The sequence below is a fragment of the Urocitellus parryii genome, chromosome 8 (genome assembly GCF_045843805.1).
Source record: "Urocitellus parryii isolate mUroPar1 chromosome 8, mUroPar1.hap1, whole genome shotgun sequence".
In the NCBI taxonomy this organism is placed as follows: Eukaryota; Metazoa; Chordata; class Mammalia; order Rodentia; family Sciuridae; genus Urocitellus; species Urocitellus parryii.
The window spans coordinates 15,635,280-15,660,236 of record NC_135538.1 but is presented as its reverse complement, the minus strand read 5'-3'; the positions used below and the strand labels follow the sequence as shown (position 1 = coordinate 15,660,236).

Genomic DNA, 24,957 nt, shown 5'->3' with positions numbered 1-24,957 from the left:
CTGGGAAAACAAATAGCCCGATGCTTTAGAACTACCCAGGATACAGGCACGTTGAGCCTTCCAAATTAGCAATATGGCATCTTTCAACCCCAGGTCAAAAGCTGTTTCTCAAGTCAGCTGGTCTGCCATGTGCGGATGTAGGGAGAAGGCTGTCACTGATAAGCCAGGAGAACTGAATTGCTGACACCTTGATTTTAGATTTCCTAACCTCCAGAAAATGTAAGAAGCACATTTAAGGCACCCAGTCTATGGTATTTTTATTATAGCAGTCCCAATTAAGATTTTGCTGAAACAAAACACACACACACACACACACACACACACACACACACACACACCTACTTAAAGTTATTATGTAATAAACCATTCAAATTTTTTGTGTTGATTTTTCCAAATCAAAGTTTTTATTTTTTTCTTTTTATTTATTTTTTCAGTTGTAGTTGGACACAATACCTTTATTTTATCTATTTTTATGTGGTGCTAGGGATAGAACCCAGCACCTTGCACATGCTAGGCAAGCACTCTGCTGCTGAGCCACAATCCCAGTCCCCCAAATCAAAGTTTTTCTATAATGCAAAAATGATACTTTCTTCTTCTTGACTCCATATGTTGGCATGAGCGTCATTTAACGAGTCACCTCAGGTCAGTGCCTTGACTATGCCCTTAAAATGCAGAGATTAGGCTTCTTCTTTTTTTTTTTTTTCCTTTTCTTTCTTTCTTTCTTTTTTTAAACTAGGCTTCTTTACTGGAAATTTTCTTTCTGCAGTTCTGAATATTCACCTGGAAATGTACTCTTTTAAAAACAAGTTTGCTAGGAGTTTCCTAGCTTTGGGCAAACTAAGGACGCTCCTGGAGAAAACTTACACAGCAGAAAGATTAAATGTCTTTACCACCACTGGCCAGATCTAGAGCAATTACTGTGTTTACGCAGTTCCTGTAAATTATGTCTAAGAATATATTGATTATTAAAAAGTGAATGTGCTGGTGTAGGACCAAACCCAGACCCACCCCACATGTGTGACTGATCTTTGCTCTTTTGCAAAGTCCTGTAGAGTTTGAGAGTTCTGCACTTTGTTCCTTCCCCCAGCTCCTCCCTCTCCTTCCCCCCACTCCCAGCATTCCCCACCTCTGCTCCTGGCTGTTTAAGTACCTCTGTGGGACCTGCGCTCACCCTCAGGCTCCGGCTACCAAACATGCTTTCTCTAACTGCAGTCTTGGTGGCGGTTGTCTGCATTTTGATTGTGTGGATCTTTAAACCTGCTGACAGAAGCCTCCAGAAGAAGGAGAGGGAGCCTGAAGCCCGGCCCTGGGTGGATGAAGACTTAAAAGACAGCACTGATCTCCACCAGGTGCAAGAAGGTAAAGACGGCAGCAGCCTCTGGCTTAGCCTTTGTGCACATGGTCAGCTTTGTGAGAGTTGGTGGCAGGGCTTATGGCCAGGAAGATGTGAAAGCCAGATTCTCCACTGACCTCTAACGTGCAAACAAATCCGCATGTCACAGAGACAAGCCATCTCTCAGGCAATCAGCTTGTCACCTGCGGCGACCCACCTTCTTCATTCCTACTCAGTCAAAAGCTTCTGAGGGTTGGAAGTTTTCCCTGGACTTGATCCTGTTCTGGCTGTCACAGTCTTTCTGAAGGTTCTCATCACAGTTTGGCTCTGAGCATGGGGTTTTGATCAAAACTTTAAAATTGATAAAGTGGCATCTCTCTGGGATTTCTATTTTTTTTTTTTTTTATTGTGCCAGACCCTGTGGGTTAGAGTCAAGAGTAACCTCTGAGGGTCAAATTTAGGAAACAAGGTGATTCAAACTGGGTGGAAGTGTTATAAGGTGTTTAAGGCAGGCTTGGGGCATGATGGGAGACTGGGACAGAATAAAGCTGGCTTGGAGGATGATCAGCAAGGGGAGCGGGTGTATCAGGGAGGAGCAGCCAAGGGTACCTGAGCCCAGAAACAAAAGGCTCTGGGCAGATTCCTAGCAGCTGGGAGGGCCTGCTGACCAGGGGAGCGGCAGATCATGGCTGGCCCTAGAAAGAGAGACAATGACGGAGGCAGGCAAGAGAGATGGCAGGAGTCCCCGGTGATATTTTAGAGCTGCTTTGTCTGAGCTGGGTGCATAGGATGGATTCCATCAGGAAGAGGCTGTGTGATTCTGGGTGAGACTCCCACCTCCAAACAGAGGCTGCCTGGAAATGGAAATGGAATTGTGAGTGTGTGTGTGTGTGTGTGTGTGTGTGTGTGTGTTGAGTAGTAGGGTGTCCTGCTGGCCCTCAATGCTGGGAGCCAGTAGCAATGCTGAACATGCCACCCAGGAGCCAAGCCCAGATACCTCTTAGGGAGACCCCGCCTCTTATGCTCATATGTTGAAGGACACCCCACCCAGAACACCAACTGCACAGGTCCTCTACCTACAATGGCATTACATCCTGATTAATTCATGGTAAGTTGAAAATATCATAAGTGCAAAATGCATTTAATAACCTAAAACACCAAAAATCTTAGGTTAACCAGCCTACCTTAAACATGCCCAGAACACTTTCTTCAGCCTTTCATGGTGCAAATCATCTAACACAGAGCCCATTTTATATTAAATGTTGAAGATCTCATGAAGTGTATAAAATACTGTACTGAAAGTGAGAAATAATGTACATGCTTTTGCATCATCATGAAGTAAAAACGTTGTTAAGTTGAAACATCGTAAGTTGATCCCCATTGGTGTCCAGGTGGGGAGCGCTTCCCATAGGAGACATCTGTTCTGAAGCTGTGGAATGATTTTATCTTGGCAAGGAGGGGTTGGGTGGTGGTGGTGGGGGAAACACAAGGAGAGGTAAGTGGAAGTGAAGTTAAAGGAAGAACAACAGGCTTTGGTAATAAACTGGGATATTGGGAGAAGATGGAGATGATGATTTGGAGGCTGGAAGAGTCAGAATGATACAATCATAAAGGAGCAAGGGGAAGGGGATCCAGTTTAGAGAGAAAGACAGTGACTTTCATTAGGGCGTGTTCTTCTGAGCTCATAGTGACCTCAGGTGAGGGATCCCTGTAGCAGACCTTCACGGGAGAGGCGCCAGCAGTGGGTGGAATTTGGAATTTGCAGAACTAATGAACTCATGAAATGAGCACATTGAGAGAGAAGGCTGGGGACAGAACCTTCAGATAAGAGGGATATGGTGGGAAAATGTTCTATGGAAAAGAAGATGAGTAGGCAACATGGCTCCAGGACAAGCCTCTTGAAGCATTTTCTGTAGCCTGTCAGTGACGTACTTAGTAAGTAATCTTCATGACAGCACAATGAGGTAGGCATTACTATTATCCCCCTATTACAGGAAAGGAAACTAATGCTCAGATAGATAAGCCACCTTCCCAAGACGGTGGTAGAGGCAGGATCCAGGCAGTCAGGCTCCGGGATCCAGGCATCCAAGTGTTTGCTGAGCAGCCTCTCCCATGGAATTATCTAGAACATAGGAGGCAGCAGGTGGCCAGTAGAGTTAAAATTCTCTGAGAGATCAGAGGTGGTAAGCATGGAGGGAAGGCCACTGGATTTGAAGGATGGAGGGTGGACCAGGGATCGGTGAGGCTGGGAAGGAATACTGCCTGGGGTTGGGCCTGAAGGTGGGAGATACAGCAAAGATGTATGGCCTTCCTCTGGTTTTCACCTAGTGCTCATTTTTGCAAAATCCTCTGCCTCTCCATTCTCCATTCCCTTCCATCCCTATCCTTCTCCTATCTTTTTACAGAATGGAGATAGCAGTCTTAGTGCTAACAGTCTTCTGATAGAGAGGATAACAGTCTTATCATCAGTTAGTGCACATCTGGCCTGAATGTAGCATTCACAAATCTCTTGGTGAAATGTTTGCTGTTTACCTGTAGAAGGTCACGTGGGTGACCAGTGAGAATGAGCATTTAAACCTAGGCTCTCTGCCACCCAAGTTCCTGCTCTTAGCCACAGGATGAGTGACATGGTCTAACACCAGGTTGAGAAGGCATTGGGCAGGGGGAGAGTTGGTAAGGAAAAATGATTCCATTACTGAAGAAATGATGAGATTGACTATGGACAGCAAATGCAAACCAAAGCACTCCTGTTCCTTAGAGACCAGGAATCAGCTCGTGAAAGGGATATGGAGAGGACAGAAGGAGAGTCTGGTGTGGCCAAGCTGATAAGCTATATCTCCATTGGTGACAGGTCAAGTGTGGTTCCTATTGAGACGATCAGTTCCCTGTTTGTCTGGAGCAGAGGTCTAAGAAGGAGAAGTTGCTGTTGTTTATGCCCAAGAGAAAACCTCAGATCATCCCTGTAAAATTAACTGAAAATCTAACACACAAATTCTCTAGTTAGGCCCAGATTCATGGAAGTTCATAAAAATGAATAAAAGAAGAAAGATATAGGAAACATACCTCATCAAGACACATTCATTTTAATGTCACGGGGGATGTTTTTGCACTGAGCTTCACAGGCCATCCAAAAGCTTTGATTCTAATTAAAATTCACTGTCCCAAATTGTCCAATTTGTTAAGAAAGGCCTGTGTTGAAATTTTTACCTACTGTTGGTAACACCTGAGAATCTAAATGTCTGTACCAACTGGGAAAGTGACATATTGTAATGATCACAGCTAGCCATCACAACTGGTTTCAAACCTGCTCAAAGGATTATCAACAACCAACTTCAGTAACAGTGTAACAAGCTAACCAATGTCAGCCTCTCACGGCTGAATGTCAGCCAACCAGGGGTGGATTCAGGTTCCCACACCTGTAAAGGCCTCAGACACTGTGTCTACAGAGAATGTCAGTCACTTACACCCTCGAGAGCCCTCCAAACCCTGAACACTATGCTTCCACACCAAATAGTTAGCTAGAGCTAGCCTTTGGGGGCTAGCATGAGATAGTTGTTGAACATTCAGTATTCTGGGCTAATGGTTAAATCATCAGTAGCTTGAAGTCAGGCTGTGGTTTACATCACGGATTTTGGCATGGGCTATGAATCTTTCTTTTCCACCCTAAGAGCTGACTTACCAGCACACCACTGCCAAAAATTCCATACAAGGTGAGGTTCCACTCTGCTCAGAGATGAGCTTGACCAGCATAGATCATGAAACAATGCACACAGCTTTGTCTTTGGTCACTTCAACCTTTGACTTACCCCTCCCCCTTCCATAGTTTTGAATGGCTGATGTAAAAGGTTGGTGGACCAAGACTCCTGAAAGTCCCTAAGGTTTTAGGATAAAGGACAGGTGAATATAGATGACATTTCTCTAATGAAAGGGAAAAGACTTGGATGAAGACACTGTCCTTGAGATCCTGTGGGGGGCCCTGTTAGCAGAGAGTTAAGATCCGCACAGGACCCTGGGGCACCACAAAGAGAGGATGGTCTCAGAAACAAGTTCTGCCAGCTTCGTTTCCTTGCTTGGAGGGAAGATGAATATCTTTTCTCTACTCCTCCTTGGCTGAGGCCCTTCTAACAGAGGACAGATGAACAACAGAAATGCACGTGTGCTTCATTATAGGAGTTTTACATGGCAGGAGAGCTTTCATAAGACGAAGACACTAAGAAATGGTTACACTAGTGGGGTTTGGCTTGTGTTTTTCAGTGCTAGGAATTGAACCCAGGGCCCACTACATGCTAGAAAAGTGCTCTACCACTGAGCCACATCCCCAGAACCTAAACTTGTAGATTTTTCTGCTAGGTTTGATGAAGATTGAACAGGAATGGGGACACAGGATAGCACAATGGGGTTGTGTCTAATGGTAACAAACAGGGAACAGGGAGGCCTGTCTGCTGAGATCCTTCTCTGAGACCCCTCCTCTATAGAGATCAGGATGGTTTTTCCCCTAAAGGGAGAGCAGTCCTCCCATGAGGGTCTAATGATCTGCTTCAGGAAAGAGTCAAAAAATCTTTCTCAGGTTTTATGATCTGTTTCAGGGAAGAAGGACAGGAGGAGGTTCAAGAGCTCTTCCTATCCCTGCCAAGGTGACATGTTTTGGGGTAGAGTGTCCTGAACCCCACCAGCTTCTGGATAGCAAGACTCTATCAGAGGTCTGTCATCTGGGTACCCCAGGCTCCCCAGTTCCACCCACCTCCTTGCTGCTGGTGAAATAATCAGTCAATACTGCAGCTCCGCGGCCAGGTGACCAAGAGGCTGAGTTGGCAGCTGAGCCATGCTGGGCAGCTTGGAAAAAGGCATTCTCCTGGTAGGTGCTGAGCCCTGAGGTGTCTCCCCTACCAACACCTTGGGCATCTGTCTGTGGTGACAGGAGCTGCTTCATCCCTCCCTCAGTATCAAGGCTCCTCCACATGTGACACACGTTGTCCTTGCTTTCATTATTAGAAAATAGTTCGCTCCTTTGCAAAGATTTTGAAGCAGAACTGCAAAAACCAAAGCAATTTATTTAGAGGTGCAGCCAGAAAAGTACCTCCCTGTGAACGAGGATAGAAGTGACCTAGACTTTCTTGGCTGGCTGAAACTAATTAGGGAGCAGTTTAGGGGTTCCTTGGTATAAAGCAATGATGCAGGTGAGTTGCTACTGGCATCAGCAACCAACCCCAGGTGTGGCCGCAAAGGACTCCCACTGAAAAGCAGACTGTTTGTCTTGGAGCAGGAGGGCCTTGGAGGTGAATGAGTGGCCTGTGGCTCTGATGGCTCTAGGGCAGAGGCAAGAAAACAGGAGTTTAAGAGGTGGTTTCCTTTTCCCTTCAAGGCCACATTCCTAGGGGTAGTCAGGGGCTCAAGGGTGGAGAGGTGGTGCCTTTCTTCTTTGCTCTCTGCCCTACAGTTCCTCTAGTTTCTCCAGTGCTGTGTCTCTGGGGAGCTCCCTGGGCTCCAGGCTGGCCTCCATGTCAGTGGCTCTCTTGGCTGCTCCATTGTCCAGGCAGGATAGAGAACTTCTGCCCTGTGAGAGGCTGTAGAAGGGCAGCCCACCATGTGGGGTTCTTGGGACTGGCACAGGACATTCCTGCCTGGAGGTGATAGGCCCATTTGTTTGCCCTGGTGAGAGACATCAGCTGGCACTAAGAAGGCTCAGGCAACCACAACCACCCACTCCATTGGACCAGATCAGGAGAGCCTACTTGAACTTTAAAAGCCCCAGAAACTGCCAAGTCATGTAAACAGGCTGCCTGTAGCTTAGGCAAATACTGAATGCATCTTAAGAGTTGGTAACTTACCATTCAGACACTCAGGGAGCACCTGATGCATTTGCTCCTGTACCAAAGACTAGCTGCAAAGGTCGTCAGAATTAATTGCACATGGTGGAGCAAGTCTTGATCACATCTGTGATAAAGTTCAGGGTTGTCATGAAATTGATGTTATCTGCTTGTAGTTCAGAACAGATTGCTAGAAAGCTGATAGGTATTCATTATTACTCTCCCATCACAACTACTTTCTTTTAACTAAGTGGGTACAGTCTGGCCCCAAGCCACTCCTGCTAATGTAAAAAGAAAATTCCTCACTGAAGCCAGGAGCACTGTGGTACCCACAGCTAACACTGTAGTCAGGGATTCCCAGTCTCTGGAAAAGGCAGCGTGAGAGCAAGAGAAGGCTAATCCCTGCTGAATTCCACCTGGAGAATGGCTGGGTCCCTCTGGGCCAGGCCTTGGATTCTCTGGCTCTCTTCCCTGTGTTCTTGTGATATAGGACGGAAAAGACTGGATACCCAAGGAATTTTCAGGAAGCATGTTTATTGGCTGTAGGGTCTAGAAGGGTGATTGCCTAAAATTTCTCTGGACCTCAAACCTGGAAATTCTTTGAACTTTATACCCAGCAGGAGGAGGGGTTGGAAGGTTTACATGACAAGTGCTTTTTGTCCCATGTTTTTTAGATTAGTCAGCGGTTTTACAAGTTTTATCATAAAAGCAAAAGTAACATCATCAAGTCTGTGGGCAAACTTAGCTTTTGCAAAATTGAGCAATTTTTTTTTATTTTTATGTTTTTATTGTTGGTAGTTCAAAACATTACACAGTTCTTAATATATCATATTTCACAGTTTGATTCAAGTGGGTTATGAACTCCCATTTTTACCCTGTATACAGATTGCTGTATCACATCAGTTACACTTCCATTGATTTACATATTGCCATTCTAGTGTCTGATGTATTCAGCTGTCTATCCTATTCTCTACCATCCCCCCTCCCCTCCCCTCCCCTCCCCTCCCCTCTTCTCTCTCTACCCCCTCTACTGTAAATCATTTCTTCCACTTGTATTATTCTTTTCTTACCCCTCCCTTCCTCTTATATGTAATTTTGTATAACCCTGAGGATCAACTTCCATTTTCATGCAATTTCCCTTCTTTCTCCCTTTCCCTCGCACCTCTCATCCCTGTTTAATGTTAATCTTCTTCTCTAGCTCTTCGTCCCTACCCTGTCCTTAGTTATTCCCCTTATATCAATGAAGTCATTTGGCATTTGTTTTTTAGGGACTGGCTAGCTTCACTTAGCATAATCTGCTCCAGTGCCATCCATTTCCCTCCAAATTCTATGATTTTGTCATTTCTTAATGCAGAGTAATACTCCATTGTGTATAAATGCCACATTTTTTTATCCATTCATCTATTGAAGGGCATCTAGGCTGGTTCCACAATCTTGCTATCGTGAATTGTGCTGCTATGAACATCGATGTAGCAGTGTCCTTGTAACATGCTCTTATTAGGTCTTTAGGGAATAGACCGAGAAGGGGAATAGCTGGGTCAAATGGTGGTTCCATTCCCAACTTTCCAAGAAATCTCCATACTGCTTTCCAAATTGGCTGCACCAATTTGCAGTCCCACCAACAATGTGCAAGTGTACCCTTTTCCCCGCATCCTCGCCAGCACTTGTTGTTATTGGACTTCATACTGCCTGCCAATCTTACTGGAGTGAGATGGTATCTTAGGGTGGTTTTGATTTGCATTTCTCTGACTGCTAGCGATGGTGAGCATTTTTTCATGTACTTATTGATTGATTGTATGTCCTCCTCTGAGAAGTGTCTGTTCAGGTCCTTGGCCCATTTGTTGATTGGATTATTTGTTATCTTATTGTCTAATTTTTTGAGTTCTTTGTATACCCTGGATATTAGGGCTCTATCTGAAGTGTGAGGAGTAAAGATTTGTTCCCAGGATGTAGGCTCCCTGTTTACCTCTCTTATTGTTTCTTTTGCTGAGAAAAAACTTTTTAGTTTGAGTAAGTCCCATTTGTTGATTCTAGTTGTTAACTCTTGTGCTATGGGTGTCCTATTGAGGAATTTGGAGCCCGACCCCACAGTATGTAGATCATACCCTACTTTTTCTTCTATCAGATGCCGCGTCTCTGATTTAATATCAAGCTCCTTGATCCATTTTGAGTTAACTTTTGTGCATGGTGAGAGAAAGGGGTTCAATTTCATTTTGTTGCATATGGATTTCCAGTTTTCCCAGCACCATTTGTTGAAGATGTTATCTTTCCTCCATTGCATGCTTTTAGCCCCTTTATCAAATATAAGATAGTTGTAATTTTGTGGATTGGTTTCTGTGTCCTCTATTCTGTACCATTGGTCCACCCGCCTGTTTTGGTACCAGTACCATGCTGTTTTTGTTACTATTGCTCTATAGTATAGTTTGTAGTCTGGTATCGCTATCCCACCAGATTCACACTTCCTGCTTAGCATTGTTTTTGCTATTCTGGGTCTTTTATTTTTCCATATGAATTTCATGATTGTTTTATCTATTTCTACAAGAAATGCTGTTGGGATTTTGATTGGCATTGCATTGAACTTATAGAGAACTTTTGGTAATATCGCCATTTTGATGATGTTAGTTCTGCCTATCCATGAACAGGGTATATTTTTCCATCTTCTAAGGTCTTCTTCTATATCTCTCTTTAGGGTTCTGTAGTTTTCATTGAATAAGTCTTTCACCTCTTTTGTTAGGTTGATTCCCAAGTATTTTATTTTTTTTGAGGATATTGTGAATGGAGTGGTTGTCCTCATTTCCATTTCAGAGGATTTGTCGCTAATATACAGGAATGCCTTTGATTTATGCGTATTGATTTTATATCCTGCCACTTTGCTGAATTCATTTATTAGCTCTAATAGCTTCTTTGTAGATGCTTTTGGTTCTGCTAGGTATAGAATCATGTCATCTGCAAATAGTGATAATTTAAGTTCTTCTTTTCCTATTTTTATGCCTTTAATTTCTTTCGTCTGTCTAATTGCTCTGGCCAGTGTTTCAAGAACAATGTTGAACAGAAGTGGTGAGAGAGGGCATCCCTGTCTTGTTCCAGATTTTAGAGGGAATGCCTTCAATTTTTCTCCATTCAGAATGATGCTAGCCTGAGGCTTAGCATAGATTGCTTTTACAATGTTGAGGTATGCTCCTGTTATCCCTAGTTTTTCGAGAGTTTTGAACATAAAGGGATGCTGTACTTTGTAGAATGCTTTTTCCGCATCTATCGAGATGATCATATGGTTCTTATTTTTAAGTCTATTGATGTGGTGAATAACATTTATTGATTTCCGTATATTGAACCAGCCTTGCATACCAGGGATGAATCCTACTTGATCATGGTGCACAATTTTTTTGATATGTTTTTGTATCCGATTCACCAGAATTTTATTGAGGATTTTTGCATCTAGGTTCATTAGAGATATTGGTCTGTAATTTTCTTTCTTTGAAGTGTCTTTGTCTGGTTTCGGAATCAGGGTGATGTTGGCCTCGTAGAATGAATTTGGAAGTTCTCCCTCTTTTTCTATTTCCTGAAATAGCTTGGAAAGTATTGGTATTAGTTCCTCTTTAAAGGTTTTGTAAAACTCTGCTGTATACCCATCCGGTCCTGGGCTTTTCTTAGATGGTAATCTTTTGATGGTTTCTTCTATTTCCTCAATTGATATTGGTCTATTTAGGTTGTCTATATCCTCCTGACTCAATCTGGGCAGATTATATGACTTAAAAAATTTATCGATGCCTTCACTATCTTCTATTTTATTGGAGTATAAGGCTTCAAAATAATTTCTGATTATCTTCTGTATTTCTGAAGTGTCTGTTGTGATATTGCCTCTTTCATCCCATATGCTAGTAATTTGAGTTCTCTCTCTTCTTCTCTTCGTTAGCATCGCTAGGGGTCTGTCGATTTTATTTATTTTTTCAAAGAACCAACTTTTAGTTTTGTCAATTTTTTCAATTGTTTCTTTTGTTTTGATTTCATTAATTTCAGCTCTGATTTTAATTATTTCTTGCCTTCTACTTCTTTTGCTGTTGTTTTGCTCTTCTTTTTCTATGATTTTGAGATGAAGTATGAGATCATTTATTTGTTGGTTTTTCCTTTTTTTAAGGAATGAACTCCAAGCAATGAATTTTCCTCTTAGAACTGCTTTCAATGTGTCCCATAGATTCCGATATGTTGTGTCTGTGTTTTCATTTAACTCTAAGAATTTTTTAATTTCCTCCTTAATGTCTTCTAAAACCCATTGATCATTCAGTAACCTATTGTTCATTCTCCAAGTGATGCATGATTTTTCCTTCCTTCTTTTATTGTTGATTTTCAGTTTCATTCCATTATGATCAGATAAGATGCATGGTATTATCTCTACTCCTTTATATTGTCTAAGAGTTTCCCTGTGACATAATATATGGTCTATTTTTGAGAAGGATCCATGTGCTGCTGAGAAAAAAGTGTAACTGCTTGATGTTGGGTGGTATATTCTATATATGTCAATTAAGTCTAGGTTGTTAATTGTGTTATTGAGTTCTATAGTTTCCTTATTCAACTTTTGTTTGGAAGATCTGTCCAGTGGTGAGAGAGGTGTGTTGAAGTCTCCCATGATTATTGTATGGTGGTCTATTAGACTCTTGAACTTGAGAAGAGTTTGCTTGATGAACATAGCAGCACCGTTGTTTGGGGCATATATATTTATGATTGTTATGTCTTGTTGGTGTATGGTTCCCTTGAGCAGTATGTAGTGTCCCTCTTTATCCCTTTTGATTAACTTTGGCTTGAAATCTATTTTATTTGATATGAGTATGGACACTCCTGCTTGTTTCCGAAGTCCATATGAGTGATATGATTTTTCCCAACCTTTCACCTTCAGTCTATGTATATCTTTTCCTATCAAATGTGTCTCCTGTAGGCAGCATATTGTTGGGTCTTGTTTTGTGATCCATTCAACTAGCCTGTGTCTCTTAATTGGTGAGTTTAAGCCATTAACATTTAGGGTTATTATTGAGATATGGTTTGTTCTTCCAGCCATATTTGTTTATTAATGTTACTAAACCTGATTTGTTTTCCTCTTTGATTATTTTTCCCCCTTTACTGTCCTACCTCCCACTGTTGGTTTTCATTGTTATTTTCCATTTCCTCTTCCTGTAATGTTTTGCCAAGGATTTTTTGAAGAGATGGTTTTCTAGCTGCAAATTCTTTTAACTTTTGTTTATCGTGGAAGGTTTTAATTTCATCTTCCATCCTGAAGCTTAGTTTCGCTGGATACACGATTCTTGGTTGGAACCCATTTTCTTTCAGTGTTGAAATATGTTATTCCAGGATCTTCTAGCTTTCAGAGTCTGTGTTGAAAGATCTGCTGTTATCCTGATTGGTTTACCCCTAAATGTAATCTGCTTCCTTTCTCTTGTAGCTTTTAAAATTCTCTCCTTATTCTGTAGTTGGGCATCTTCATTATAATGTGTCTAGGTGTGGATCTCTTATGGTTTTGCACGTTTGGCATCCTGTAGGCTTCTAGGATTTGGGAATCTGTCTCATTCTTCAAGTCTGGGAAGTTTTCTCATATTATTTCATTGAATAGATTGTTTATTCCTTTGGTTTGGAGCTCTGTGCCTTCCTGTATCCCAATGACCCTTAAGTTTGGTCTTTTAATATTATCCCATAATTCTTGGATGTTCTGCTCATGGTTTCTTAGCAGTCTTGCTGAGCTGTCTATGTTCTTTTCAAGTTGAAATACTTTGTCTTCATTGTCTGATGTTCTATCTTCTAAGTGATCTACTCTGCTGGTAGTATTCTCAATTGAGTTTTTAAGTTGGTTTATTGCTTCCTGCATTTCTAGGATTTCTATTTGTTTGTTTTTTATTACCCTAACTCCCTGTGAAATTGATCTTTTACTTCCTGGATTTGTTTATGTAGTTCCTTGTCAAAGTGATCTTTCATTGTCTGATTTTGCTGTCTCATGTCTTCTTTGAGACTCCAGATCAACTGAAGCATGTATATCCTGAATTCTTTGTCTGACATTCCATCTGTTGCAGCTATTACCTCTTCTAGAGTTGAGTTGACCTGCATTGCTTGTGGTCCTTTCTTTCCTTGTCTTTTCATACTGCTCGCGTTACTTTCTGCTTGGTGAAACTGTTGTGTTTTTGAAATTTTCCCTCTATTTATTTATATTGCTCTTGTATAGTTGAAAAAACTCCGTTGCAGGGCAGGTAGTGGCTGTGATCCTCCTCCAGTTGGGGTGACCTGTCTACCAAGCTGGCAGGCCGCTAGGTCTGCTCTGCCAGTCGGTCGCAGGTCCGCCTACCATGCAGGCACGTGGGGCAGCTCTGTCTCTCCGCAGGTTGCTGGGCCTGACCTGCCGGTGGGTCACAGGTCCACCTACCTTGCATGCACTGGGGGAGGGGGTGAGCCTGCCCCTCAGCAGGCCGCTGGACCTATTCTGCTGGTGGGTCGCAGGTCCGCCTACCCTGCAGGCGCGTGACCTGCCGGTGGGTCGCATGTCCACCTACCTCGCAGGCACGGAGGGAGGGGGCGGCTCCACCCCTCAGCAGGCTGCTGAGCCTGATGTGCCGGTGGTCAGAGTTCCGCCTAACTTGCAGGCACGGAGGGAGGGGGCGGCTCCACCCCTCAGCAGGCCGCTGGGCCTGATGTACCGGTGGTCAGATTTCTGCCTATCTTGCAGGCACGGAGGGAGGGGGCGGCTCCACCCCTCAGCAGGCAGCTGGTCCTGATGTGCCCGTGGTCAGAGTTCCACCTACCTTGCAGGCACGGGGGAGGGGGCGGGCCTGCCCCTCAGCAGGCCGCTGGGGCTGATGTGCCGGTGGTCAGAGTTCCACCTACCTTGCAGGCACGGAGGGAGGGGGCGGCTCCACCCCTCAGCAGGCCGCTGGGCCTGATCTGCCGGTGGTCAGAGTTCCACCTACCTTGCAGGCACCGGGGGAGGGGGCCAAAATTGAGCAATTTTGTCCTCACAAAAAATAGAAAGTCGCCAATTTACTTGTGGAAATCTCCCTTTCCCATCCACTCACAGAGGGTCAGCATGTGGGCAAGTCCCTCACCCTTCCACAGGTCTCTTTAGTCACTATTGTGAAAAAATGTCATATTTGATTATAAAAGATATGTTTCTTTTTTATACTGTCTAGAATTTACTGAAACTTGTAAATCTATAGATGTGGTCTATTTTACGAGTTGTGGGGAAATCATAGACACTAATCTTTCAAATATTGCCTCTGCCATAGTCTCTTTTATCTTCTTTTGTGACTATGAAAAATGTGTATTAGTTACCCTCATTCTGCTCTATTTCTATTGAGTTCTTCCATGTTTACCATCTTGGTCTCTACTTGCCCCATTCTAGATATTTTCTTATCTATGTCCCCATTCATTACTTCTTCCTTAGGTAGCTTAACCTAGTAGTAGATCTATCCATTAAGTTCTTCATTCTATTATTTTTTTCTGATCTAGAGGTTATATTCTTTCATATTTTCTCTGTTACCTTTTTGAGATTTGTATGTTTGGTTGTTGTTCCCTCTAAACATACTAACCCTTAGTTGTTTTATCCTCTGAACCTACTGATTCCAATATTTGGAGTCTTTAGGCGTCTTACTTTATTTTTAAAATTGATTCTTCTGTTTCTTGCTCAAGATGTTTTGGTTCTTTATGTGCCTGATTTGGTGGATTGCTAGTAATTATACAGGAAATATTTATACATTGCTTTTGCTTCTGCTAGGTAATTGGTATACTGTCATCCAGGATCACCTTATTCTAAATTCATGTGTGAGGGAGGACCCTTCAAAGTGATATAAGCCCCTGAGGGCTGATTTTTAAAAATAACTCTCACCTTCCTGTAGTCTTGGTGTCCCAGCATTTAAAGTCCCCACTGTATACAGGCCTGGAATTTGATTTTGGTTGCCCTCAATCTCTGAAAAATGTAAAAATGGAAATTCTAGTGTGTAGTGATAGCAAATGCAACTGGGGAAGCACAGTTTTTGTGCTTATGACTGTAGGCTTGAATTTTTCCTTTGGTTTTGGCCTGGGGATTTCTTACTATGTCGTCAACCTGGTGATATTAAAAGGTCTTTTAAAAACACCTGATTCAGTGATCTAAGCATTTTCCAGTGGATGGAAAATTATTTCAAATTATCTCAAATTTCAAATTTGAAATCCTTATATTTTGTGTGGGTAAAAAATTTCTTTTTCTTGATTTTCAATAAGTCTAGAGTTGGAAGAATAGTCAAGATCGGTCATCAGGGTTTTGTAGAGATATCTCTCTCTCTCTCTCTCTCTCTCTCTCTCTCTCTTCTTATTCTTCTTCTTCCTTCCTTTCTTTTCTCTTTCCCCTCCTTCTCCTTGATATTCTTGTGCTTACATAACTTTGTAAACATTTTTGAGAACTATATCTCCTTCCTCCTGTGGACCAAGAGAGACCATTAAATTTGCTACTCTTGTTGTTCTTACTTGCAGATGTAGATGAATGGCCGGAATCAGAGGAAGATGTTGAACACATCCCATTCTCCCATACCCGGTATCCTGAGAAGGAAATGGCTAAGAGGTCGCAGGAATTTTATGAGCTTCTCAATAAGAGACGGTCGGTCAGGTTCATAAGTAATGAGCAAGTCCCAATGGAAGTCATTAATAATGTCATCAAAGCAGCAGGTTTGTAATTAATTGCAAGCTGGATCCTCAACAACCTCAGCTCTGTACTGGTGTGACAACAGTGGAATAGTGAATTAAGGCTAGGGTGATATATTTATAAAATCTATAATCTATAAAATCTGTATGTGCAATATTCTAATGAACTAGTATGTACAGTAGTCTAACAAGCTAGCAAAAGTTACCCATGTGAATTTACACAGTAAACCAAAGCAAGAAAACCTTATTTCCAAAGTAAATTAATATCATCACAAAGGGGAAAAATGAAAGCTATAGAAAAAAGGGGAGAAGTTATAAGAGAAAATCTACTATCTGAGTTTCTCCTGTTATCCTATCTAAATTGCATTTAGGTTCATTTTAGAAATTATTGCATGCCCATTTTGAACCCATTGTCCCTCTTACAAGGAAGCAAGAATAAAACACTTCATTTCAGTTAAGGATACAAGTGCACTAGACTTTTGAGTCCTTTACTGGCAGCAGTTACTAAATTTCCTTTTTATCTATATATCTGTATGTATAGGTGACATATATGATGTTAAGATAAATTAGCATAATTGAAAATAGAGAAAATTAATTAATTACTATGTTTGGAGATACAAATATTCAGTGAATGAATAAAATGACCACAAAGTTAACTGGGATTACTCGGCAGAAATGCAGCCTTCCTCTTCAGTTTTTGACGTTTATTTCACAACCAGTCATGACTTCCAGCGTTGGGAGTGGTGTGTGGCAACCAAGAATCCCAGAAAGAGTCCACAGGCCCCACTCCCTCCAGAGGCAGAGCTTATTCCATTAGATTACTCACTGCTTCTGGAAAAGTCCCCCTGTGGGTCACTGTGGTCTACCCCTGAGAACATCTCTAGAAATGATGGGACACCCATTAGAGGCTGAGCCTCAGTCCCTCCCTGGAACCTCAAAGGAAACTCAAGCCCCTTGGACAAAGGTGGGGCTCCATGAAGTTTCATCCGGGAACACCAGAACTGATCCACATGCAGCTGAGGGTTCCTGAAACCCACAAGAGCAGAAAGACACGCTGTGGTGCATAGTGAGCACACAGGGCCAGGAGTTCCCTGAGATCACAAACCTTATGGGGCCACCCTCAGAGCTTTGTTAGAGGCAGTGGTCTTTTAAGGGGTGTCTTGAAAACCACTTTATCATTGCCATTTTGCCATTTCCAACCACCTTGCTGACTTTTCAAGAATGATGTTCTGGAGAATTTGGCTGTCAGAGCTTCCCTCCGGGCTCCTTAGTGGTCATGGTGCCGTCACTGAGGGCTATTTTCTCCCAGGTGATCAGAGCAGAAGGATAAGTCCCCCGGTTCCAGGGCTCCTGGCCTGGATCTCAGCAGGTGAGTCATGAGACACCTAAAGTAAAGCAGAGCAAAATGGAGTGGGCAGCGGCAGGCACCGTGTTCCCCAGACTGCCTGCCTTCATCTTGAGCAATGGCGACTAAGTATGCTTCTTCTTCTTCATGGACAGTCGTGTGCTTTCCTGCAGTCTTGGTTTCTGATGTGAATTCATCCTGTGATAGGAACAGCCCCCAGCGGGGCCCACACAGAACCCTGGACCTTTGTGGTGGTGAAGGACCCAGACACGAAGCATAAGATCCGGGAGATCATCGAAAAGGAAGAGGAAATAAACTACATGAAGAGGATGGGACAACGATGGGTCACGGACTTGAAGAAACTGAGGTACAAAGTTGGTGCCATTAGGGATGTTTGGTTTGACTTCTTAAAATGAAACAATTGCTGCATTTTCATGGTTTTGTAAGGTTTTTTAAACTATTGTATTTTGGATTAGCATGCATTGATTTTACGTATTAATGTGATGTTTCGACACATTATTACATATATAACAATATAACACAAACTGAGCAAATCCTGCCCTGGTTTGGTTTTTAGTATTAAAAAGTTCAATTCTGCCTCTGGAAGGAATTATGAAAATTAATTCAGGCCTTGTTCCCATAGAGCCTCTGACTTACATCATTGCTTCTGAAAAAAAATGTTGAGGAATTATTTCACTTTTTCATTTCTCTGGAACATAAGATTATGAAACACTTTTCAAGATCTTAAATGAAGTAAATTGCATTTCACTAAAAAGATCAAGTCTTCCACATGATTTTATAAAGCAAGATTTAGTTGAGGACAAATTAATACAAGTATAAGATCTGTCAGGTGATATGAGCCTAAGAAAGAATTGTGAGATCCCAGCCTTGGGGCACAGTGGGACTTCTTGCACAGGAGTCAGAGCCAGGGTGAGGACAGGTGGGCCCCTTGGTCCTGCTCCTGTTTTATTTATTGTCCCCAAAGAACAATTTTCTTCTAAGATATTTAAACTCTATCAGAATTGATGACTTAAGAAGTTGTAATTTATTACTGTGGACTGGAACAAGTATAAGACATTAATAATGCATTTATGAATCTTATTGTATGTTTATGGGAAGAAATGGGAAAAGTAAAAATCAAGGTGAGTTTCCACGATTAGAGAGGTGTTGAACTCCAGACAGCACAGAACCTACAAAATACTACACCCTCTCACTTGCCTCAACTGAGTACCTAATGTACCTCATATACACCTTCCATATGCTTAAATGATCGTGACTACATTAGCATTTTAATTATTGGTTTACTTTTCTTCCCATTTTATGGACCAATATTTATAAATCCATGTAGTACACTAAGATACCCTTGAGAATCCAATTAAGTTATAGACTTTCTCAATCAACAAAATGTACATATAAACACAGACACACACACATAGAAACACACACACAGAACTCCAGGGATCCAGGGAGCCCAGGTTTAAAAATGCTCATACTACCCAACACCTTTCTGATGCATGGTAGGTAACTGAATAAATATTTGTTAAAATGAACAGCCGATAAACATATGTCCTGTTTCAGTCAACTCTGAAATCATAGTTATTATTAATTCTTTATGTGCAATATGGATTCAACTTACATTCCAAATCTTGCCTTCCCTGGCTTGCTGGCAAGAGACCTCCACCCTAGGCAGAAGGTGCTAATTGTCCTCCTTTTAATAGTCCTTGTGAATTGTTTTTTTTTTTTTTTTTTTTTTTTGGCGGGGGGTACTGTGGATTGAACTCAGAGACACTTGACCACTTGAGTCACCAGCCCTATTTTGCCCTATTTTGTATGTTATTTAGAGACAGTGTCTCACTGAGTTGCTTAGGACCTCGATAAATTGCTGAGGCTGGCTTTGAACTCACAATCCTTCTGTCTCAGCCTCCCAAACCGCTGAGATTCCAGGCATGGGCAACCTGGCCCGGTGTGAATTGCTTTTTATTAGTTCTAATATTATGTCATAATAAATTTGTATGAAACTGAATAAATCACAAATAAACAAAAAAGATCAGATTCCAATGCATGCTTAGGCAAAGTAAATACAAAAATACTTCCAAATGCTTGTCCTACCTCAAAATATAAGTAAACTGCTTAATCTAATATTTTTAGAATTGACATTTCCTTTCATATTTATATGCTTTTAAAATTACTTTTTAAAATATAAACATCAGAATTTTAGATCATGAAACTATCAACACACAATGCACATTTATGTCATGGAACCCATGTGGCCCAGAGATGGGTGTTGAGTGGTATGAGAGCATTAAACCTGGGCTTCCTGGATCCCCAGAGTTCTGTGTGTGTGTGTGTGTGCACATATTGTTGACTGAGAACGTCTGTAACTTCATTGTCCCACAACAGTCTCTGGGCCACATCCAATCACGTAGGACCGAGGGGCTGGAGGGGCACCGTGGAGAGCAGCATCCTGGTTCCATCAGGGTGTGTTACAGAGGGATTGAAGGTGCTAGAAGTCAAATGAGTCAGGAAAGTGGATTGGAAGTGGTTTTTCTGTACTGACATTTCCATGATTCAAAAGTCTGTTGTTTGTATTAGTAAAGGCCACTTTCTATATTTTTATTTATTTCACACTCAATATAATCACACAAGGTTGGGGGCACAGTGGTTCCAGGAGGAAACTGAGCCGTGAGAGTTTCAGTTTGGCTCCAGAGCTAGTCCCTCTTCTCTGTAAGGAGAAAAGACTCAATAAGTCCAGCAGGACTGTTTGTCGAAGTATTATCAAGTGGCTTTGAAAGTGTAACCCATAGTCATTAATAGTGCAAGAACCATAGACCAATGCACAAATGAGGGCTGGGACTGTGGCTCAGTGGTAGAGAGCTTGCCTAGTATGTGTGAGGCCCTGGGTTCAATCCTCAGCACCATATAAATAAATAATAAATAAATAAAGGTATTGTGTCCATCTACAACTAAAAATATTTTTTAAAAAAAGAAAGAAAAATGCACAAATGAAGTTAGTGTGGTTTTAAAACAGTAAAATTTAACTAGGCTAAAAGTGAAATGTATGGCAACCATCTCTTGAAAATTAGTCACATAAAATATCTTAGGAAAAACTACACTGTGTGGGATTCTCCTTTGAATATCTGTTCTAAAAGTAAGCTTCTGCCAAAATGTATGGGACAGGGAAATGGAATCAAGAAGGGTAGTTTCTGAGCTGGAAAACAGAAATTTCAGCTCCACATGTTTACTTCACATGAAGGGTCTCTCACTCCCAGAAAGGTCCTTCCTTTTTCCTGTAACTGAGCTACAGCTCTCCCTCTGCTCACCCCATCATTTCAGTTGAGCCCCTCTGTCATGGTCCCCTCTCCCCTGCCTGCTCCTGCACTGGATTCCCTCAGCTCCAGTTCCTACCCCTCCCCCAGTTTCCCTAAGCCTGGCCCTTTTGCCTACTCTCCTGTCTGGGCCATTGCCAAGGTCTCTTGTCCAGTTCCTTCTGACCTTATAGTTGGTACTTTAAAATATCACCCTTGGTGATATCACTCCCGCCCCTCAATCCACCTCCCTCTGAAAACAGATTGGAAATGCTTCCTCTATCAGCCTGTGATAACGCTCCATTACGCACCCAAAGGCCAGGACCCTCCAGTATCTGTCTACCTTTCCAACCGGGCCCCAGCTCGCACCCGTCCTCCAGCCCACCAGGCTTCTGGAAATTCCCTGGCTGTATGCATTCTCCTTCCAGATTCATTCTCTTTGCTCTGCCTGGAGACACCATTCCTATCCCCCTTTTCCACCTGGTCTTCAGTGCCCACCCTGAGGCCATTCTGGGGACTTTTTCCCAATCTTCCTACTCAATATTTCAATTTTTGAAGGATTCCCAATCCATTTGCTTTCAGTACTTATCAGCCTTCAATTTGCTGGATATATTGGCTTAGAGCCCTCTGGCACATAGGATGTATCTTTGCTCGCTTTCAGCATTTCATATACGAGGCACTTGCTAATGCCTGCTTATTGAACATATTGACTTTGGAGACATACAAAAATAAGGATGAGTAGCACATGCACACACATACATGTGCACACCACAAAACAGCAAAACAAAAAATTTCTACTCTTTTAAAATTAAAAATAAAAAACAAGTGTGTGTGTGTGTGTGTGTGTGTGTGTGTGTGTGTGTGTGTGTGTGTGTGTTCATCAGGAATAAGGTAAGGTAGTAAAAAGAGGGGGAAAGTAAGAGTAAACATTCTCCTGACTCTCTCCCCTCCAGAACCAACTGGGTTAAAGAATACCTGGACACCGCCCCTGTTTTGATTCTCATTTTCAAACAAGTACATGGGTTTACTGCAAGTGGCAAGAAAAAGGTCCACTACTACAATGAGATCAGTGTCTCCATCGCGTGCGGCATCCTGCTGGCTGCGCTACAGGTATGTTGTTCTCTCTCCGGCCCAAGGGACATGAGAGAGAAGTGGGAGCCCAAGGGGAGCCTTATCAGAAAATTTCAGCTCGGTTTCCAACAGTGTCCTTTGGAAATTGCTTATCTAAATTTAAATTCCTAAGTAAAGCAACTCCACTGTGAAAAACAGTCCTGGCAACCTGCGTGGGTGAGCGTGATGGCTCAGCAAGCTGGAATTCTTCCTGGAAATTCACTTGTAACATCATCTCAGGGACAGAAAGATTTGTTGTTGCATTTGCCTTCGACTGTAACAGCAGGTCGCTTAAGGGTTTTGGCAGACGTATGTGAAGAACGACAGAGCCTGAAAGTCACAGAGACTCATTCCCTAGGTCATGTTGTAATGACTGAAAAGCCACAAGCAGGGCTCTGCCCTGGAGCTTCTCTCCTAAGAAGCTGAGTTGTATTAGGAAGAGGACCCTGGTCTTACAAAAACCCACCCACATAGCAACGAAGGTAATGCAGACATGAAATGGAGCCAAACTGAGCTGTGCCTTTCAAACAACACCATTCTTCCCCTCCATGAATATTTTCTAAGCCCCTTCCAGGTAGCATCCTGGGGGTCATGGGAGTAGTTGTCTCATGCACCATACAATTTGGGAGGATAGGGGTTCGGGTATGGATGGGGAGAAAGGGCAAACACATAAAAGTAATAAAGCACAAGGTTGGAAGAGTGAGTGATCCTACTTTCAAGAAACAATTTATTTTAAAAAAATATGATCTTCATTATTTCAAAGAACAGTGTAGATGCTGAGTAGCACAACATAGTCACATTGCACCAGAGAGAAATATGCTTTTCGGTTACTTGAACAATTGTCCTGAAGGAGCCAGCATTTGCTTTCTTTCCTTAATCTACAGGCAGATTAATAAGAGAGTCTCTGTGCAGCATCAGACCACAGTGCACCACCCAATGCTTTAGGTCTTGGAGGAAGGAGCTCAGTTCACCAAGTGCTGTATGCCCCAGAAGCAGGCAGCGCAGCTGTGGTCACTTTAGGATTGGTTTTGCTGCCCTCTAGCTTTCCATAGGAGTAATTCTGCAGGTAGGTCATGATGGGTGAGAGAGACGGGAAAATCTTGGAGCTCCATCTCAAGCACAGAGATGGGAGGAATGAGCTCACCATTTCTGCTGCACAGAGGCAGCTGCAGACCCTCTTCCTGGCACAGTTTACAATCTGCTTGGAAAGCATGGGAGGTAGAGGGACCACTGGGGAAGAGTCTGGAAGGTGCCCTTTGTTTTTATTTAGATGTTTATTTTCTGGAGACTTAACGAGAGACTGTTGGGATATTTCCTCTACTCTCAATATCTCTTCTGGCCACCAGGTCCTCTATCATTGGACATAAGTATTTTCTTTCTTTCCTTTTTTCTTCAGTACTGGGAATTGAACCCAGGGGTGCTTTACCACTGAGCTACATCCCTAGCCCTTTTTAAATTTCTAATCAGGGCTTCAGACCAGGTTGCCTAGATCCTCACTAATTATCTGAGACTGGCTTTGAACTTGTGATCCTCCAGCCTCAGCCTCTTGAGTTGCTGGGCATTTTTATTAGGAATGCATCCCTGCTTTCATTGTTGGCTCTGTAGTCATGGGAAATCCCTGTACATGTTGCTGAGAATGAAATGTGTAAAATCTTTATTAATACATAGAATACCAAGACCTAGCAGTCAGTCTGCGATTTTAAAGTCGTGAATATAATGATGTTTTAAGGTATCTGTAACAATTGCAAATTAGATTGAAAATATCTGTGAAATTCTTTGATGACAAGTCATAGATACTGTTAACACTACTATATTAACACTACTTTGTTGTTTATGTTTACAGTTGAAGACATTGCTAAATTTCAGTTAAAGGTTAGGGAATATAAAGTTGTATTTTTCCTTTCCAAGGGCAGGGATATGTTGAATTCAATCCTTGGTTCCTTGGGAGATTGAGATTCCAAGTTAAATGAACAAACAAAAGATCTAAAAAAAAAAAAAAATCTCTTTACCTGTGATAAGACCAAAGTACTCACATCAAGAGAGACTGGAAGATAAAATTTATCAATAGAAATCATTTTTGTATTTCAATGAATTATTTCCTATGTACTATATATTCACAAATTTCTACTGCTAAAGATGTACAAACTTCAGTATAAAGTAACTTTTATGTTTCTTGAAACGTAACTGAAACATAAAATGATACCAAGTGATATCCTCAATGAAAAGTCTAAGATTTATTTATTCAAAAGTCAAGTACTATGCTAAGATATGATAGGAAGAGAAATACCATAAGAAGGTAGAGACAATCTAAGCTCATGACTAAGGAGGAAATCAACAGTTTGTTCAATGCATGTTTTTGAGAACAGTCCCCAGGTAACATAAACTTATGAACCAATGTTTACGATGATGAAGTGTGAGTGACCTTTAGAGGTAACCATATTAAATCACTCCAGATCCATACACATCCATGAGGTCAAATGTTAACATTACAGACAGATATAACAAGCCATAGTCAGATAACTGGAATTCAGGAAAGAATATAGTAGAAAAATTATAGTAGAATTGTGGCTAGCGCATTACTCTGAGGGACTGCTGTTATTTTGGGGGGTCATGCACCAGGATTCAGACTGACCTCTTATCTAGAAAGAACTCCTGGTTGTTTTTGTTATTACTTTGGTATAACTGGATCCTCCAAAATTCTTTCTACCATTAATATTTATTGAGCATCACTGAAAATAAAATCAACATTTTTCTTCTTCCCACTGCTTGGTTAGAAGCAGCAGGAGGGGAGGTGGAGGACTGGAAATGAGATTCGTCACAATGCTACCGAGCGGGCGGCCTCTGCTGTCCAACTTCACAGAGTGAATGGGACCCAGAGGTGTAATAGGGATGAGAATGTCCCCAAGTGGGAAGCAGAGCCGTGATTTTGCCTTTGATGTTAAAATGCACCTTTTCCTCTCCTGTTTTAGAATGCAGGGCTGGTGACAGTCACTACTACTCCCCTCAACTGTGGCCCTCCTCTGAGGATGCTCCTGGGCCGCCCCCCACATGAGAAGCTGCTGATGCTGCTCCCTGTGGGTTACCCCAGCAAAGAGGCCACAGTGCCTGATCTCAAACGGAAAGCACTGGACCAGATCATGGTGACAGTGTAGGCCAGAGCCCGTCGGGGGAGATTCTCAGACATCTGTTGCTCCTCTCAGTTCTCCCGGCTGCCCTTTCTCCTGGGCTCAGATCTCTGCACTACAGTTCACAGGGACAGCCACTATATGTGTGAAGACTTGTCCACACCCTCCTGCCCTTTGAATCCAGTAAGTTGTTTCAGATGGGCTGTGTGATTTGGGCAACATGTGGGCAAGATATCAACAAGCATTCACACTTCTGTTTTTCACCCACTTTGGAAATGCATTTGTA

The 24,957-nt window shown here is 42.3% G+C and overlaps 1 protein-coding gene across 1 annotated transcript; it reads left to right on the top strand.

Moving 5' to 3' along the window:
- Window positions 1-1,193: 1,193 nt before the first annotated feature.
- Window positions 1,194-24,698, top strand: Iyd (iodotyrosine deiodinase). Its single transcript, XM_026399950.2, has 5 exons — window positions 1,194-1,359; window positions 15,619-15,810; window positions 17,339-17,498; window positions 21,390-21,546; window positions 24,516-24,698. Exons 1-5 carry the CDS (start codon window positions 1,194-1,196, stop codon window positions 24,696-24,698), a joined length of 858 nt encoding a protein of 285 aa, XP_026255735.2.
- Window positions 24,699-24,957: the final 259 nt, after the last annotated feature.